Source organism: Sprattus sprattus (genome assembly GCF_963457725.1).
Source record: "Sprattus sprattus genome assembly, chromosome: 18".
Lineage (NCBI taxonomy): Eukaryota > Metazoa > Chordata > Actinopteri > Clupeiformes > Clupeidae > Sprattus > Sprattus sprattus.
In genome coordinates, this window is record NC_137916.1 from 27,489,659 (window position 1) to 27,508,445 (window position 18,787).

General features: G+C 43.3%; 1 protein-coding gene across 3 annotated transcripts; it reads right to left on the bottom strand.

The window, feature by feature from the left end:
* Positions 1 to 3,793: 3,793 nt before the first annotated feature.
* rbbp6 (retinoblastoma binding protein 6) lies at positions 3,794 to 18,700 on the bottom strand. Of its 3 annotated transcripts, XM_080856416.1 has the most exons (18): positions 18,573 to 18,677; positions 17,412 to 18,363; positions 16,516 to 16,615; positions 16,292 to 16,328; positions 14,112 to 14,165; positions 12,016 to 12,104; positions 11,838 to 11,934; positions 11,498 to 11,640; positions 10,717 to 10,889; positions 10,499 to 10,602; positions 9,996 to 10,372; positions 9,768 to 9,846; positions 9,506 to 9,677; positions 9,323 to 9,398; positions 8,817 to 9,239; positions 8,522 to 8,641; positions 6,428 to 8,431; positions 3,794 to 6,188 (listed from the first exon to the last, which is right to left on the bottom strand). In XM_080856416.1, the coding sequence occupies exons 2-18, from the start codon at positions 17,575 to 17,577 to the stop codon at positions 4,502 to 4,504; spliced, it is 5,901 nt and encodes a 1,966-aa protein (XP_080712542.1). In that variant the 5' UTR covers positions 17,578 to 18,363; positions 18,573 to 18,677; the 3' UTR covers positions 3,794 to 4,501. The 3 variants fall into 3 exon arrangements, with proteins under 3 accessions (XP_080712542.1, XP_080712543.1, XP_080712544.1); XM_080856417.1 differs by having other exon boundaries at positions 11,498 to 11,637; positions 17,412 to 18,700; XM_080856418.1 differs by lacking the exons at positions 16,292 to 16,328; positions 16,516 to 16,615; positions 17,412 to 18,363; positions 18,573 to 18,677 and having other exon boundaries at positions 14,112 to 16,175.
* Positions 18,701 to 18,787: the final 87 nt, after the last annotated feature.

Sequence of the window (18,787 nt, forward strand, 5' to 3'; positions counted from 1 at the left end):
AGAGAAAATCGGGGCCAGATAGACAGATAGACAGATAGACAGACAGACGCTGTGCTGGAATACACCCAGACTGACAGCAATGCATAGCATACAAAAGAGAAAGAAAACTGATGTCAGTCATTAGGCTGCTGCACACCCTGATGTTCAGGGAATATTTAATCCTAAATTAAGATATATTTATATTAAAAACCGAGATCATATTTGTATTATATATTTCAAGAGGGTGTGGGTTTACATCAATGTTGTAAGGTGCTAGGCTGTAATAGGAAAGCGATGTCGAAGCAAACAGAGGTTTATGTATATACAATGAGTGTTTTTTTTCATGATAGATTAGTATGTACCACTGAATCAAACAGTGAAATACACAAAAATATATAAGATATTTTATAAAGATGACACAACTTGATTCTATCCAAACAACATTGGCCACACAGTCATATAAGTACCAAAGCTTTCGCAACTATTGTCCACTGACTGCCAAACGTAAACAGAAACATATCCAGGATGACATAATTTATGGAGCCGACCATAAAACAGTGATGGCACAACCTTCCCTCTCCGTTTATGGTCCTACCTGGTGGAACATCTCAGACAGTCATCCGTTAAAAACAACACAAAACAAGTAAACAAACGCAGAGGGGAAAAAAAACATCAAAGTGTGTGTGTGTCTGTGTGTGTGTGTGTGTGGGGGGGGGGGGTGTCTACAGACAGTGCAGCATCTGTCCCCCTCAAATAAGCAGGCATTGCCCATTATTTATCCATGTGATCACACCAAAACCACCACAATACCCTACAATCAAGCTCCAACCACATCCCCAGCACAATATCAAACCCACAGAGATGGCAAAATGTAAGGTGGTGGTGGGGGGTAGAGGGGATACAATGTCATACCCATTCTTTGTCCTATGCATTGACAGGGTCCCACAGTCTGTGAATTTCGAAAGGTGCGTAAATGTCCTTACCTGGCAGGCAGCCGACCAGACAAGACTGGCAGAGTGGGGGCAGAGAGAAGGCAGGCTTCAGCTGACTACTGGCACACTCTGTCAGCATACAGGCAGGGGTACAGAGGAGTGCCCGATACGGCTGAAGGGGGAGGCTGGAAGCAGATAAAAATGTTGATAGGTGGGGAGCAAACGTCCTGGGTGTCCTCTCCATTAAAGTGATGCTCTTCTTCTTTTTTTGTCTCTAAGAAAATAAAAATGAAAGGAGCATCTTTTACTTTTACTAGAGAAAGTCTTTTCAATAAGTGCAAGAATGACTTAAAATAGGCAGCCTATTAAGTTGCAATACTATTTCCTTTAAGATGGTAAGGTAAACCCATGTTGTGTAAAAGAACAGAATAATTGCCACGCTTTAGCCACCTTTACATGGAAGAATTAAGAGAACCATGCACCAATATCTGGATATCTGAATTTAGACAAATGTACAGCTTGTAATTGAAAGTCGTAGCTACTCCTTGCCGACTCCGAATCCTAGTGACATTTCAGGCTATCCGGGTTATGAAGACTACAGAAGGTGCATGTAGGATAGCTGCCAACAGTCTATGCGTTGTGGTGCTCTCAGGGCACGGCCCCAGGTATCTAAGGTAATACAGCTTAACCTATAAAACCCAAATTTCACCAGATTAAAGCACCACGTTTCGAAGCTGGTTATTAAATCCGTATAAAACGATCATGAATTGAAGACAAAGATAAACTATAACCTTGAAGATAGCTAAAACCTTGACAGGCTCACCATGCCAACTTACCTGACAGGCTCACCATGCCAACTGTGGTTTCCTCAAAAATCCAGCTATGATACTATGCTGCTTAAGGGGACAGCTATATTATGGGAATAAAATAAGATTATCCTAATCTATTTCTTTGATATTTTGCTGATTGCAAGTTGGAACAGTGGTCCACTATTCGATGCATTTATAATTGTTGGTTAAAATGTCGGTAAAACGAAATTACGAATGCTTTATGAAGAATCGAAACATGTGTTGATATTGCCTAGTATTTTAATGTCGCATTTCGATAATATTGCTGATTTATACAAAACTTTTAGCCTACTATACCGTTTTTAAAACGTCACTAAAAACATGTCTGTGGTTTTCACACTATCCAAATGGTAGCCACACGCCCTCTCGTGGAAAGAGGAAAAATGACAGGTCAAGTGACAGACTTCCACAGAGAGCGCTCAGAAAAGTTATAGTTTAAGTTTAGAAAACACTTTAAATAAAGTATCAACATACAAGACGTCACGGTAATAATAATAGCAACTATTGTCCTTCAGGTAAATGTTGTAGAACTAGGTCTAAGCATTTCAATATTCTTCACAACAAAATACCTACTGCACTTTTTAAAAAGTAGGCCACGGTACACTTAAATGTATTTTTTGAGCTGCAAACTAAATGATGTAACTGTACTGTGATGCAACACATCACTGCTGGTGTTCAGACTGACAAAATGACCACTTTCCGGAATTTTATGAGTTGAAAATAGCTCAACGCGCCATCTACTGTTTAAATTCATCCTTAACCTTGCAGGGCCGATGTTGACGTAGAATCGACCGTTTTGTAAATCCCTTCAGCGTTTCGAATATAACGCAAACTGAATAATTTACCCCATGTTTTTGCGACCTTGCATTTTCTTACCTATAAAGTTGCAGAAATGTGGTACAAGTTTATGTCAAAGTTATGCAGTGTTTCCAGCTCTCCTTGGCGTCAGGTGGCCTGACGGCCATAGTTGTTAGCTTGGTATTAGACACGTCTATTGACGTTCACTACATTGCTCGGTCTATAACCGTTATCTCATTAAAGGTCAAATGAACTACTTACATATTCTTTTATAATTACCTGTATTCAGTTGTGGAACTATTAATGGTGTTCAAAACTGCTATTAAACTCAACGCACATTGTTGCGTCCAACTATTTATTCATCCGTTAGCCTGGCAAAGACGGCATTTCAAAACAAGAGCCCGTTTCTAAATGTATGTTTAGGTGAAGGGTAACTTGAGTGTATACAATCTCAAAATAGGCTAGGAATGCTCATCAAATTCTGAATGATCATGTGCTCCGTTCAGTTTCCTTTGAGCAATAGTGCAGAATTACTCATGATTACTGGTTTGAATATACTCACAAGAACATGTGGTTTTGGGTTCAGTTTCAAACCAAGACATTTTATTTCAATTTATTTCAGTAACATTCCAGCATGGATGAAATTACCATTAGCATGGTTGTGAAAGTTCTAAGGAATTTGTGCAATCAGATGACGTGTCTAAAATGTTTTTATGTCTCCAGTGCACTTCACTGTCTGGGATGTTTCCCCCCTCACATTACTTAGGTTTTTTTTAGATTATGTTGTGTTTAAGTGGGGTCATTCTGATCACAAATCAATCACACACACAGACCAATTACAAAATCCTGGAAGAACTGGTTTGGAACTTCTCTACTTCATGTAATGGGTGGTCCACCTCCCATGTGAGTCTCCCTTTTAGATGCTGATCGAAAATCATCCAGAGATTATGCACTTTCCTTTGCTCCTTGCCCAATGTTTGCAGTTTTCTAAATTATGCAGTCGATAGCGTTAAGCTCAGAGAGAAGTTAAACTTTAATTTAACGAAAATATTGGCTTGTTTTTGGAAATGCATTCATGCATTCAAGCATACGTCTTACTTTAACTCAATCTTTTCTCCTGGTAGTTTTAATTGATATAATTAGTTCAACCATTTTGGACAATTTTGGATGTAGAGTCAAATGAAATTGGAGGCTCTATTGTGTAGTGCATAAATAAATTGACACAAAGCAAAAGTGTAATTTGCTGCAAAAAAACTTTATTACCTTCAAAACTGAAAAAAAGAAAGATCCCTCAAAAACATCAACAGCTAAATTAAATTAAATGTGAAGGCTAAGTAAAATAAAATCATTTTTTGTTTTCAGAGTAGAGGAAATATTCACAGTGCAAAAATCAGCCCACACCCTTATCATTATGTGCCCGATGCGAAACGATCACTATCCAGTTACGCAAGTATGAATGCTTTCATAATGGCATTATTATGATACGATTTCTTTTTCAAATAGACTATGCAAGATATGAGGTACAAAAGGGCAAGGATATCCGCTGCACCATGGCAGTAACATTCATTTTTCACATCTCTAAAGTGCTTCCTCTACAACATATTGTTCTAAACGTTTGATGGTGTTTGGGATTGGAACCAAATTCATTGAAAATTGAGGAAAACAAAATAAATACATAAAACAAAATAAAAACAGTCATTTGTAAGGAGCCCTAGGTGTCTAAGAGAACGCATCAATCTTAATCATTCAAGTAGTAATCTTCTTAATAACTGCATTCAAGATGAGCGTGGTCAAAGATTAAGTTGGTGATCCCCCAAGTCCTGAAAAAAATGTTGAGCAGAGCAGTAGTCCTTGCAAGAGGGAAAAATAGTCTGCATATTTACACCCACATTTAAGGGGGGAAAAAATTATGTTGATAATGTCCGAGGCTCAACCTGAATATTCTCATACAGATACTTTATCCTCCCTCTGATCTTCTGCTCGCTCTTTCTCATCTTTGTCTTTGTCCTTGCTCTTTTTCGACTTCTTTTTCTTATGCTTGTGTTTCTGTCCCTTCTGCTCCAAGTCAAGCTCGTTGTCGCCGTGCTTCTTATGCTTTTTGTGTTTCTTGTGTTTCTTATGCTTCTTCTTCTCTTTCTTCTCCTCTTTCTTCTCCTTCTTCTCCTTTTTCTTTTTGTTGTCCTGGCTGCCGGCGGAGCTGGCGCTGCTGCTGCGTGCGTTGCTGCCCGCTGGGCTCTGGCTCTGACTGTGGCTGGGCGAGGCACTGCTGTCGCCGTCACGGCCGTCTCTTCCCCTGGCCTCGGCCTTGCTCTCGGCGTCCGAGGCCTCGCTTTCACTCTCACTGTAGTCCGGCACAAAAGCCGCTTCGTCCGTTTCACGGCCTAGGTCGGACGGCAGACGTGCGGAGCGGGCCGACAGGGCCTTGACTTTGGGGTGCTCCCTCTCCACACGTGACGTGGCGGCGCCTCTCCCACCGTCGGCCCGGGGTTCGGGTGAAGACATCTTGTTTTCCGGGGTCCGGTGTCCACTGTGCTCCCGTTCCCGGTTGGGCCGACCGTCCACGTGCCTTGCGACCCCCTCTCTACTCACCGGACGCTCTGCTCTGTGCTCCTCAGGTGCGGCGCGCTTTGAATCAGGCGCGCTCTGGTGCTGCCGTCTCTCCGTCGGCTCAAGACTGTGAGCCTCACTGGTGGAGGGGCGCTTGGCTGCATCAGTGTGAGCCTCCCGATCCCTTCCTCTTGCAGTGGGGGGTGGGGAATCCCTCCTCCTAATGGGCTCTCTGGGCTTGCCGTCTTTGGGTTTGGTATCGGAGTGGTCCCTCCCACTGGGGCGGTGGTCGGGCCTGCGTTCAGCGGAGGAGGCCGCGCTGTGGTCCCTGCTGGTAGGCTTGCGGGGGGCTGGATCGGGCCTCTCTGACTGCCGGTCCCGGAAGGAAGACTGGGTCGAAGAGGATGAGCCCTTTTCACTGCCATGGTCGCTGCTTCGCTCCTGGGTGCGTTCGCGGTCGCCGTTGGACCCGGCGGGTTTCCTTTTCTCTGAAGGCTCACGGTCAGGGGCAGGGCGCTCTCTCTCCCTCTCTCGCTCACGCCCTCGTTCCCAATCTTTCTCTCGCTCTCTTTCCCGCTCCCTGTCCCTTTCCCGTTCACGGTCTCGCTCCCGCTCCTTTTCTCGCTCTTTATCTTTTTCCCTGTCTTTGCCCTGATCTTTGTCTTTTTCCTTCTCCCTTTCTTTCTCAGTTTCCTTTTTCTCCTCTCTCTCCTTGTCAGAAGGTGTGGAGTCTTTAGCAGGCTTGACTTCCACCTGGCCTTCCATAGAAGTGGTGGAAGCCTTCTCTGCATGGGGAGAGGCCTGATCATTAACGTTCACAGTGGCACTAGCCGGGGCCTTCTGAGGGGCATCTGATCCAGAATGGCTGCCATTGCGGTTCAAATCTGTTCCCTTGGACTCATCGTCCTCTGACTCGAAGTCTTCCTTCTCCCACTTGGAGCGTGGCACTTGGATCAAGACAATCTCATCCTCTGCAGCCGTGGTGCTGTCATTGGTGTATTCTTCAAGGGTCTTGACTACGGTCTTTCTCAAATCAGCCTTCTCCTCCAGCCTCTTGATGGGACTACCTCCAGTTGAGCTAGTGCTGTGAATGACACACAAAACCGGATGTTAGGACATAAAAATCTTTCCTTAAATTGTATTTGGTCTTCGTCTTAAAGTTCCAAGACACTATAAGATTCAAATTCGATTCAGCACATTTCAAGTAGTTTTTATATATTAGCAGGAAAGCAATTACTTCATAAGCTGTTGATTTAATAAGCAAATGACAAAGTAGTCAATCACAGAATTCAGATATATGATCATTTTTTTTTGTTTCCTTACCTTGTGTAGTCCACCAGGATTGAACCTGAGCCGTCAGTAGCCTGAACTCTTCGGCGCATCTTTCCCCTCGTCTTATCGGATCGGCTCTTTGGGGCTTCATCTCTGTGTTCAGGTGAGGGTGCCGTGTCTGTGCTGATCCTTTTGCCAATCTCACGGTTGATCTTGATCTTTCTCAGAGGACCTGGTTTGATGTCCATCAGAGGTGGGATAGCAGGCTTTGGCTTCTCTGGTGGCTTCTCGGTCTCCACTTTAATTTTAGGTTTAGGGGACCCCTTGGCCATCTCAGGAACATCTACTCTGGGGACTGGGGACTTAATCGTGGGCAAATCAAGCTCTTTCCCTGCACTTGAATCATCTTTTCTCCTCCTCTTTTCTTGTTTGACATCTGCCGCCTTGATGAATGGCTTCTCCTCAGTCTTCATGGCTTTTTCAACATCCCTCTTTGACTTAACCTCTTTGGTAAGACTTTTCTCTGGTTTGGCTGAGTCCTTTACCAGATCCTTCTTGGCTTTTGGTTCCTCTTTGATCTGTTTAGTCTCTTGATGGTGCTTTGCTTGTCTTGGCACTTTGCGAGGCAACATTGCCTTGTCTTCTTTCAGAGGGGGGGATGGCTTAATGGCCTCTGCCTTATGAGACAAGTCTTCCTTGGTTCGTTTGAAAGGAGGCTCGAGCAAATAGTTCCTGGGTTCACGCTCCATGTCTACCTCCCTGTCTCTGGAGGACTTGGTAGTCTTGCCGCTTGTTTCTTTCTTTGAGGCACTGTTGTCAGCCTTACGCTTCACCTTCTCAACTTTTCCCTTTGTCTTCTCTTTCCTCTCCTTGTCTGAGGTGCTTTTGTAAGGAACAGCAATGCCGTCCATGGGTTCATCTCTGACTGGAGTGGCATCATCGCGACTGGAGGCCATCAGAGGACCATCCCCTTTGCGGTCATCTCTTCTAGCGTCATCCATGGAGTCAGAGTGGCCAAACAGATCACAGTCATCGCCCTTCCTCTTCTTCCTGTGCTTCTTGTGTTTTAGGCCTTTGGGGTCAGCAGCTGAACTGCTGTTGGAAGGCTCCCTTACTTTGGGGGCTCTTAGGGGATCTTTGCCACTGCTTCCTCTGCTGGGTCCGGGTCCGGGGCCAGGTCCAGGTCCAAGAATGCCAGGACCAGTACCTACTGCATATTTCTCAGCACACCTCTCCTGGTATGTGAGCCCTGGGTTGCGACTTCTAGAACTTCCACCACTTCCGTGGCTCGGGGGAGGGGGGGAATAGTCATCTCTACGCCCCCGTGGTTCCCGTGGTTCCCGCGTTTCCCGCGTTTCCCGCGGTTCGCGTGTTTCCCGCGGTTCGCGTGTTTCCCGCGGCTCACGTGTTTCCCGTGAATAGGGAGAAGTGTCTCTTTGACGCATCAAGGGCAAGCGCTCAGGGGTGTATGGCTCCCTGGTTACTAAGGGTGCCCGGCCTCGGGGCTGGTCCGCTGGGGCATTGTGGTAGGACTTACCATACTTCTCATACCACTCACGATATTCCCTCTCCCACTGCTTGTACCTTTCCCTCTCGTAAGGGTCAGACATATCTACCTCTCGTCCGTAGAAGGCTTTGAGGTCTAATGGGGCCGGTTCTCTGTACCGTCCTGTGAATTTTCGGTCACGGTCAAGGTCAAGGAGTGAGGGAGGACCCAGTTTCTTGTTTGGGCTGTGGCTCCTGTACGGAGGGGACCTGGAGCGTGAGCGGTAGGGTGCATTACCCACTGGCCCACTGTCTCGACCTTTGAAAGAGGGGGAACGGGACCGGGAGCGGCGGTAGCCATGTGATCGAGACCTCGATCGATAGCTACGGCTACGGGGCCTTGCACGGCGGGAGTAAGGCGAACGGGAATAAGAGCGAGAGCGTGAACGAGAGCGGGAGCGGCTGATTGATCGTGAGTACGACCGAGACCTGGAACGGGACCGAGAGCGAGACTTTGAGTAGCTGTAGGAAGAGCCGCTGTAAGATGAGCCTCTATAAGGAGACCTGGATCTGTGAAGAGAAAGAAGTGATTAAAATGTGTCCTATGATACACGACAATCATAGCATAACACACAAGAATGCTTAAATTGACACACTTACCTAGAATAGGATCGTCTCCTCTCCTTTTGAATCTTTCTATATTCCAGCAGCTCCTTGGCAAAGTCATTGGTGAATTTTTCTAATTTTGACTTCTCCCTGGTAGGGAATCGACATTGCGTACTATTCACCAAAAACAGGAAGGAGAAAACTTGACAGTTAAAATACAGGAAAAGCATTTGAAACAACAAATCAACAAGCCAAGTAAGTCACAAAATAGAGATAAAGATTAGAAATTAATTTTAACGCAAGACATGACACATAACTCAAATGGCAGGTTAATTCAAAATGCACTCACTCCTCTTTAAGCCTCCGCTGCTGCCTGTAGAACTCCTCCCTGGACAGGAATGGTGTTGGGGCCACAGGGTTGGCTACAGGCGGCTGGGCTCCAGGGGGCACCCAGGGAGCGACCACATTGGGCAAAATTGGGGGAAACCCAGGAGGGGGCACGTTGAAACTGGGTGCAGGCTGCGGGCTGGCGTTGTACGGCAAGGAGTATGGCGGAGGGACCACATTCGGTGGCTGAGGGATGGGATGCTGTGGTGGGCCGTAGAGGGCTGGAGGAGCAACCCCGTACACATGAGGACCAACAGGAGGAGGCTGCAGTGGCGGCTGCTGATGATGCTGCTGCGGCGGGGGCTGCTGCACAGGTGGGGGTTGCAGAGGTGGTCCCTGATTGCGTGGGGGACGGTCGTTGTGCATCCTTCCTCTGCCAGAAGAGCTATAAGACAAACAAAGGATTAGCATAATACTGGAATCGTTTGCAGAGCAATTAAGTTAGAAATAAATGAAATCTTGACTTACGGATCCCATCCTCCTGGTCGACCACTGGGTCTCGGACCGCTAGATCTAGGCGGTGGTCCTTGGTGAGGTGGGTGTCCTGTAAGAAGATCAGTGTGGAATGTCAGACTAATATTTCAAGTTCTTAATAATCATTATATTATTTGAGAAAATGGTATGTATGGACCATGTTTGTTGTAATCTCACCTGATCTCTGCATAGAGTGGCCAAGCTGGTGAGGTTGTCCAAGCTGATGTGGTTGGTTCAGCTGGTGTGGTTGGTTCAGTTGGTGAGGTTGCCCAAGCTGGTGAGGTTGGTTCAGCTGGTGAGGTTGGTTCAGCTGGTGTGGTGGTGGTCCATGCCCTTGAACCTGGAATCCCTACCGACAGAACATGGGAGTTATTAAATCAATAAGATCGCGTTAAAAGAATCATCCTATACCAACACATGGTGTAGTACAGACACCCACCTTCGGAATGAGAGGCGGTGGACCTGATGGATCTGTTGAGACCGTCACAGAAGGACCTGGTGCCGTAGGGTCTGACTCGCTGGAAAAATGAAAAAAATCCAATACTTTCACAACTTCTTAAACTTTCTCAGGTAAAAAAAAAAGTAGAATAATTGTCAAGTCTACACAACCTAAACATTACTTATTGGCAAGACCGAGGTGGGTAAAGGAAGTCCGTACTATACATACTTTGGTGCTTGGTTGTCCTCCTGCTTGATGGCACGCGGTGGTGAGGACCCTGTTGGGCTGTAGCTGCCTGTTCTAGGCGGGGCGCTACTGCTCTCTGAGGGGTCGGTACTGGATGGAGGGGGGGTGTCGGAAGCCTGCTGGGTGTCAGCGGAGGGTGCGGGTGCAGTGGCCGCTGGTGGAGCTTGGGGAGGGGTGATAGCGGCCGGCGGCCGGGGCATGTTGGCCATCAGGGGGTCCTGCTGACGGGAGGAGGGGGGCCGGACAGCCTGGACGGGACGCAGGAGACGGGGCTGGGGAGCCATGGCAGATGCCTGGGCCTGATTGGCCTTCTTGATCCGCTTGGTGTAGCCAGTCTCATTTTTGAAGTTGTTCACCGCCTAGCGTGGGAAAACGTGACGATTCATTTAAAAATGTTAATTATCTTACGTTTTTGTCCAACCCAACTGTGAAAGATATATTAATGATTTGATGTATTCAGCAAAGTGATCACTCAAGCGTCTTACCTGGCGTAAGAACTTGTTGGCAATTAAGGCATCTGGGGAGACGTCTGACGTCTGACAAGTGGGACACATGTGCTCTTCTGACTCCAGCAGGGAAGTACGGATACCTGTCCGTGGCAGCAGCAGAGGAACACAAAAAGAAAAAGTATTCAATCAATACATTAACAGAACACGCACAACCTTATCACGTGGTTAGGCAAAGCTGAACTGAGGGGACTCACAATCGTCACAGTAGCTGTTTCCGCAGCAGGGGATCACGACTGCGTCGGTCATGAGGTCTTTGCAGAGGAGGCACAGCAGCTCGTCAGGAACAGGGTCCTCTTCCTCTGAGGATGAGGACTGCTCCTGAGGGAGGAAGGGAGGCTTCTCCTTCTTCCCAATAGCATAGGCCTCCCTAAAGTACAGTGACAGAAGATTGATTAAAACGGACAGCCACAATTGTCCTGTACCTTGTACACAGATATCAACTCCTGGGCAAATCTAGTACAACTGAAAAAACTGGGGGAAAAAACTACAGGCAAATCGGATTTGTTTCTCAAATCAGATCTTGAGACAAACTGACTGCACTGTTGTTTGCAAGTGATTAGATTGGATGCGTGTCAAGACCTCACCAACAAATCTGCATGGGTTGCTGTGGTAACGATGCCACTACATCTCAAATAGAAGCAATGAAACAATTTAAGTTCTTAAGCGCTCTGCTAGTAGCAGCAGGAATTCCACTATTCCAGTCACTCTGGATTTGTCCTTCAGTGACATCGTCATTTTGTGTTGCATTGCGAGTGACACAAGAGACACTTTGAAATTCAATTTAAGCGTCCAGACGACAGACATCTGATTGGAAACACTTTTCGAACCACCCGAATGTGGTGGATCCGATTTGCAAAAACAGATTCGGGTTGGCAGTGTGAACAAGGCCTTAGATGCACTACCACTTCAGTGTTTTGTGGTATTTAAAATAAACATGAAATAACTAAAGGGGTCACAATTTAAATATACTCTTACGCATCTATGGTGGGGATAGCATAGCGCCCTGTGTTGGTTAGCATAGCTCCCTTCATGCTCGGGTCATCCACCTCCATCATGAAGCTTCGAGGTATTCCTGTGCTCTTTTTGATCCTCGTTGGAGCCTCAAAGCTTTTGTCCTGCTGGCACAATGACAAGATAAATGATTACTTCCCAGGGTAGGCTCAAACATGGGACACACTTCAGCATTTAGTGGTAACACAAACACGGTTTAAAACATGCACGGCACTACCTAACTCAAAATTACTGAGACAGGATGGTGATGGGATGTAAGGGAATGTAAATGGGATGAAAGGGAATGTAAAGAAAACCAACTTACCCCGTTTGTCGGACAGTTCCGTATGTAGTGTCCATTTTTCCCACATCTAAAACAAGTGTAGTTTGGAGGTGGAGGTCCCACAAGCTTCTTCATGTAACTGGTCGAACAAAGTTTATGTTATACTGTCTGCTTGTCATATGCAAACCAGTTGAACGTTACTGAAAAAACAAATACTTACTGTATGGGATCATAGTCATGATTGGACTGTGACATCATAGCTCTAATTTTGTCTTCCTCGGATGCATTCGCCTCAGCAAGATTGGCGGTCTGTTTAACAGGTAATGTTTTCATAGACAAAATGGTCATGGCATTAAGAATCTACAGGCACAGCAGCCCTGAAATGCACGCCTTGCATATCCTGTAAAGAGTAGCGAGTGGCCTTTTCCATAGACGTTGCTCTCCAAAAGGTAAGTGAATGGGGAGTACCTTAAGCCTTCAATTTGGTTTGTCAAAGTCAGCAATCATGCATGTCAGTGTTGCCTGTTAGCCCTTGTTCAAACTGGAAGGTTATGTGCACTTACATAAAGTTTCCATTGAAAGTACATCTTTGGTTAGTTACAACACCTACACTAGAGAGGGTATCTAGGGGGTTCAACAACTGCAAAACTATAAGGAATCAGTGACAATTTTACATAAGCCTAAATTTAGCTGTTTACAGACTTGTGTTGGCTTTTTTTTTTGGCAAAGCCATGGTGTGACAAAAACTAAGGACCGCCATTGGTTGCATCCAAATGAACAGTTGGCACACTCATGTCAGGAATGGACACTTTCTTCATAAAACACTCACTATGCTGATCCCACCCAGTATTGCCCAGGGTCTAAGAGATCTGGCATTTAACAGACTTCTGCAGACTTCCACGCATACATGAAAGGAGCAAAATGGTCAAGCTGTTTATTCACCAACACACCAAATGACTTATTTAATAAAATAAAAAAATATATATAAATAGCATTACAGGAGCTTAAGTATGTATTGATTTTCTCCCAAAAAGGTTCTACACTGAGCAAATAAAAATCACAATTAGTTAAAAAATACAAAATAAGCCCATGAGGGAGCAATAATGTTAGACATATCTATAACAAGTAACACAATTAATCCATTTCAATATGGCACTGATGGAAGTTCAGACAAGAAAAACACGAAAAGAAGTACACGTCTGTCACGCAATCAAAATGATCAGTAGTGATGCAAGTCCTTAACGTAAGGCTCAACTTGGTCCTGGTAAAAAAGATGGAGAAAAAAAATGCTCTGGAAAAAAAGTCTGCTTCACACCAAGAAATACAACTGTAGGGGCGAATCTTAAACATCTTCAAGGAGGGACAATGGAATAATCAAAATATATATATTTGGGCGTTGGAATTAGAAAAATAAGCTTCCATCTTCCAGCCCCAGGACTTGGCTTGGTAAATGCAAGGCTTTAAGGGTACTCCCCTCCATAGCAGCAGGCACATGAGCTGACTCTTTACAGGACAGGGCATGCACAAAGGCAAAACACTGACAATTAACACAGCATTTCAATGGACACTGATCAGCAACAGGATGGCAAAACCATTTTTCACCTGCTAAATGGGCAATGTGGTCAAACAATTGGAGTTACTGTGGAATTAAACTATACATACTCTTGCTGATCAGTTTCCTTTTCACATTTACAGAGGCACAAACATTTTATGGTTGTGCTTTCAATCACTCTGAAATATTTTGTTAGTAAAGTCTCTTAAAAAAAAAAAAAAAAACACACTTAACACAGTTAGATGCATGATCAAAACAGCTTGTACCAGAAGAAATGGTTCACATATTTCAACTTCAGTGCATAATTACTCCAACGTTTTGGCAAAAAGGTGCCTTTATCATCTGATTTTTAAGTTTGCTGCTCCATTTCCTCTGCTACATTAGGCCTTGACCGGCACCTCTCTACTCAGGGTACTCATTCACCCTACTTCAAGTCAAAGATATGGTCACTACAATGTCGCCACATTACATGTTGAACAACACAACTACAGAGAATCGACAGAACACAAAACGTTGTATGGAACACAGTGAATTGCCACACACATAGTTTACAGAAAGAACACTTTAAGGGGATATTCCCAACCATGAAACCTTTAAGCAAATTTCACAAATTGCAATTAGTATAAAATCAAACACACAAATCCCAACAACATTGATTTAAAAAAAAATAATAATAATTGAAATAACTCATGGGCAGACATATCCAAAAAAATACTGCATTAGATAGAATTCAAAGACAGTGACAGAGGACAGTGTTGGTATACCTTTGAGAGCTGGGCCAATGAAATGCCGGCAGGAGAATCATCAATCATCATCATCTGTTTGTGGAAAAATTAGAAGACAAAACAAGTTTACTGCTGCAATAAGGAAGCAGGTTGAATGTCGCCCCACTAGCTGACACTGGCCATCCAAAACTTTGGCAGAAAAGAACACTCTAAGAGGTATTCGAGTGACCTTAGCACCTAAAATGTAAACACAGTGATATAGAGTGTGTATGTTACAGAAACAAAAACAGTTAACGTTGGAGGCCACCACATATTGCTGTCTGGCAGAGAAATTACCTAAATTTGTCCAAATTCTTACTCTTCTATGGTCATACAGAGGCTGATTAATCCATGTTAAACATTACATTGGCATTAGTTAGGAACAGCTGCTTCATAAATACTGGAGTATCTAAACAGAACTGTCCATTGAACTGGTTACAAGAAAACTAACATGGTTGCCTGCCAGACATTATAGTGAATATGCTGCCAGATCAGATAAGGCTCTCACCAGTGAACACACAGGGCCTTGCAAGAGGTATCCAGTTATGTTACAGAGGTATTTTATTGACAAAAGTTGTGTTCATCATCATACACAGCACTGAAACCGATCAGCTTGTGTAAACAGTACACTTGTCAAATACCCATGGTACAAAAATCCATAGCTCAGCAAGTTATTAACTGGGATGCATCAGCTATGTGAGCAAGGTTATGTCAGTAAGGAAATCAGACCATCCCTTTATCTGGGATCAAGTATAAATGTCCCACAAGTGAACCAACAGTGCGACAACGGCAGATATATTAGTGGCATATGGTTTTGAAAAAAAACATATTTTGTTAAATTACAAGCACCCAGTCAAGTGCAGTTTAAAATCAAGAAAATGCAAATGTAGACAACCCCTGCAATTAAAATTGTTGGCAAAATTCCTCTCAATTATGCAATATTTCAAACTAAGGGGCTTGTGCTTTTGGAAAATCCTATTTAAATCTTTTCAGAAAGAAGAAATTACTTTCAAAATAATTTAACTTCCACACTGTACCAAGACATACACATTTTCACAACATCCGCATTACTTATCAGTCAGGTCTACGGTCAGAATCAACGTCTAACTACAAGTTGCGTGCTTTGACACACAGTACTACAACACTACATGCACACAAACAAATTATACCGGAGGATTAGGCATGTTCCTGATTCTAAAAGTATACCACATCCATATGCAGATCATTTAACATGTTAGTATGTGTCTTTGTCCTATGTTTAATAGGCACTAATGCTGCAAGCTACAGAATAAAATAAGCATCCTTTAAGGACAAATCGGGGGAATTAAGATGAATAAATGAACACATTTAAACAGGATTTAGGAAAAGAATAGACACTAATTAATGATTTTTATGATGAACAACGAATGTTGGTCCTTTCCTATGAACTACGAAAGAAATGATTCCGAGTTTCAAGTGTGATTTCGTTTTGAGAAAAAAAGATTGAATTTCAATCAATGCTTCAACAATAAGTGCACAATGCTTACGCATCACCCTAGTTGTTTGAGATTAGGGAAACAGCGTCAAGCATTTTAGGAGGCGTGAGCCTTAGTTGCTCCTAATCCATTTAGCATACAGTTGAGAAACAGGCATTTGACAGATATTTGTCCCTTATCATAATCAAAGTCTTCAAACATGGAAAGTCAGACATTGAGCTATGTAATACAAAGAGAAATTAAAGGCAAAACACAACTTTTATTTAAAAAGGGTGGAAAAAAAACTATAAAACAAATAAACTTTTACAAATGTAGCACTTCAAAGACAGACAGACTGAACATGCCATGTTCAATAACCATCAGAATTTGAATGATCAAATACATAATTCTGTACAACAGAATTTAATTAAACCTGGGTTTCAATGTGAAATACAGTGCAATGTCATGCACTTTAACACTTTACATATTACTGGATTATGTTCAAAAAATGATAAACATCATTTCAAAACATTACAATGTTATAAAACCCTACCACCACGCACCACATTGTGGTACTGGGTTAAAATGGGCTAAGTTTATACGGTCAATGAAACCAGTGTATTATTTGTTCAAGAACAATAGTGTGAGTGAGCGTGTGTGTATGTGTGTGTGTGTGTGTAAAGTGCAGTTTGTGAATTGAACAAAAGGGAGTGTTTTTTTACATACTGCTTTTGAAGGTCCACTTGGAGGTTCTGATCGATCACTATGATGAGAACAAACAAAAAAAAAAACAAATGACTAACTTTGTATTCATAAAGAGAAAAATATACCACAGCTTCCAGTAGAATCTTTACAGTATCCTTACAGTGAAGTGTTGGCAAAATACTTAATTTGTTCAAAGTAACATATATGTGGCACTATGAGGTCCGTGTGCTGATGTTTTAACTTACATAACAAAAGTTTTACTTGTTGCTTTGACACCACCAATTGGGATTCGTCTAATGATGACTGAAGAATTTTTTGATATGAATGCTCCATCATCCGTGTATTCTGAAAAATAAGGATTTAATAAAACAATTACATACAGCTTTGAGATATGTAGTAAGGCAACATACAATTAGGCTGTTCCTACTTAACGATAAGGTACATGAAGGTACCTGTGATACCATTACATTATAGCTGAAGCCACCTGTCAGGGCCTAACACCCAAAATGACTTCTACTAGGGGTCTAGTACATAAGCGTTCGTTGGCAACCAGATTATAAAGTCTTGATAGTTCATATTAAACTCAACGAATGGGAAGCCATTGTGCACGGTCATCTTTATGTTTTGTTTATATAGAACACGTGGCATAATTCAAGATCAAATCGAGTAACTGAGTTCTCAATCAAGATGACGTTTAATATTTAGCTAGCACACTCTGTAATGGCGGTCAGAGTATATTGCCTTGTCTGAACATAGCCAGTTAGCAAGCTAGCAGTAGTCATTACAGCTAGCTGGCAGAGCTAGTTCAGACTGGTGTAACTACTCCCACGTGCCATCACATTACCGCTGATGCAACCCTTTTTTTAATTTAATTTTATTCACCGAAGGACAGTGTGATCAGCTCATACAGACACCAATTCATGCAGCTATCTTAATCCTGACACGTTGGAAGAAGATAGTCAACATTTGCTATCAGAGGTTGCGTTGAGACCGAAAAAGAAAATGAAGGTCCAAGCTGTTGCCACCATTAGCTAACGCTGGCTAGCCAAGTACAGGCTAGCGATGATGTTGTCAATGGCAGCGTTAGCGAGCTTGTTTATGCCAAATGTAACAATTAGTTAATCATGTCTTTGATTCTTACCTTCTTTCGTCTGCGCGTTGGTAATCTGCAAGTCGCAGTCAGCAGCCTTCAGCTTTTCCCGACCCATGATCTGTCTTTTCAAATCACTCAACGTGATATGAAGGCCATCAAATGTGACCGTGTCATAGTTTAGCTTTGATGAAAATTTGTAATGAACACACGACATGTTGGAAGAGTTCTTCGCTATCGATTTACCAAACAAAAACAGATGTCACCCAACTCCCGAAGATGGGGTTTGTGTGAATGGTCCTAATAACTTGCTAAACAACCTGCATGAAATGCTAAAAGCACACAAAACCTGTCGATTAGCTATGCAAGCTAATGCACTAGCAATCAACCCTTACGGGTTCCCCATTTCGCTAACTGCTAATCTCGGCCTCAAACATGGCCAAAATGTGAGGGTGGCAAGATAATGCTAGCTTGCTACCCGCAGTTAGCTCTCTACCCAACCAACAATAAACAAATCTGGTGTAAAATCAACAAATGTAAAGAAAAATATGAACGTGTGTCTTCACCACTGATATGTTCAACTACCTATCTAACGCAATGATCAAGACACCTCGTCATTTGTATCTTGGATAAATTCTTTTTTCAGTTCGTCACAATCAATGCCATGACAACAAATGATCTTCCAGAAGCATTCGTGACCAAAGTCCATACAATGCTTTCAGCATGAAGCACCGCAAAGTAAAAATGTCCCAATTTTGTATACAATGAAATGTCGTTGCTCAACTGTCCGTCACGTTAACAGTTCCAAGAAAGCAATTGTAGAGAGCTCAGTTGGCGTCAGGTTTCGTTTAAAGTCCCTTGAACGAGTGACAGAAAAGTCCAAATGGCCAATGACCAATAACCATGTATCGGTCACCAGGCAATCCAGTCCAATGATAATGCAACTGAAGTCCAGATATCCAACTTACACGCTCTTCGAAGAGAAAAATACAAAAAGATGTCGCTGAAAAGGAAAGAACAGACGTGAAGGACTCGTTGATTTCACAAGGCCTCAAAATGGCCTCCTAGCTTACCAAAACAAAAAAAACGACGTACGCCAAGTTAACATGGGCTAGCAAGCTATTTAGCTAGCCGATTAGCTAGCAAGCGGACTGATTCACTGACAAAACAAAACGAACGCCTAGGGAACTTATTTTATTAAAATATATTTACAAAAGCAGCTGAACTCCTTTATTCCAACTGTCCAGACGTGAAAACGATTCCGTCATTCGTCTTCATCCACACACCAAAAATAACTCACAGTTTAGTATCATTTGGGGTTTCCGCAACGGTCGCAGGGGCTACTTGTATGCGTACAGGAAAGAAACTGCGCTTGCGCACAACATCGACGTATTCAAATCAATCCCATTAAAAAAAAATCGTTTGCC

Bases quoted from the DNA above. Each gene is read 5' to 3' on its own strand.
- rbbp6 (XM_080856416.1), bottom strand. From the start codon at position 17,577: ATGTCGTGTGTTCATTACAAATTTTCATCAAAGCTAAACTATGACACG. The intron at 9,399-9,505 runs GTGAGATTACAA...ATCTTCTTACAG, and splicing joins CCACTCTATGCAGAGATCAG to GACACCCACCTCACCAAGGA. The intron at 8,432-8,521 runs GTAAGTGTGTCA...TTCTCTTCACAG, and splicing joins AGGAGACGATCCTATTCTAG to ATCCAGGTCTCCTTATAGAG.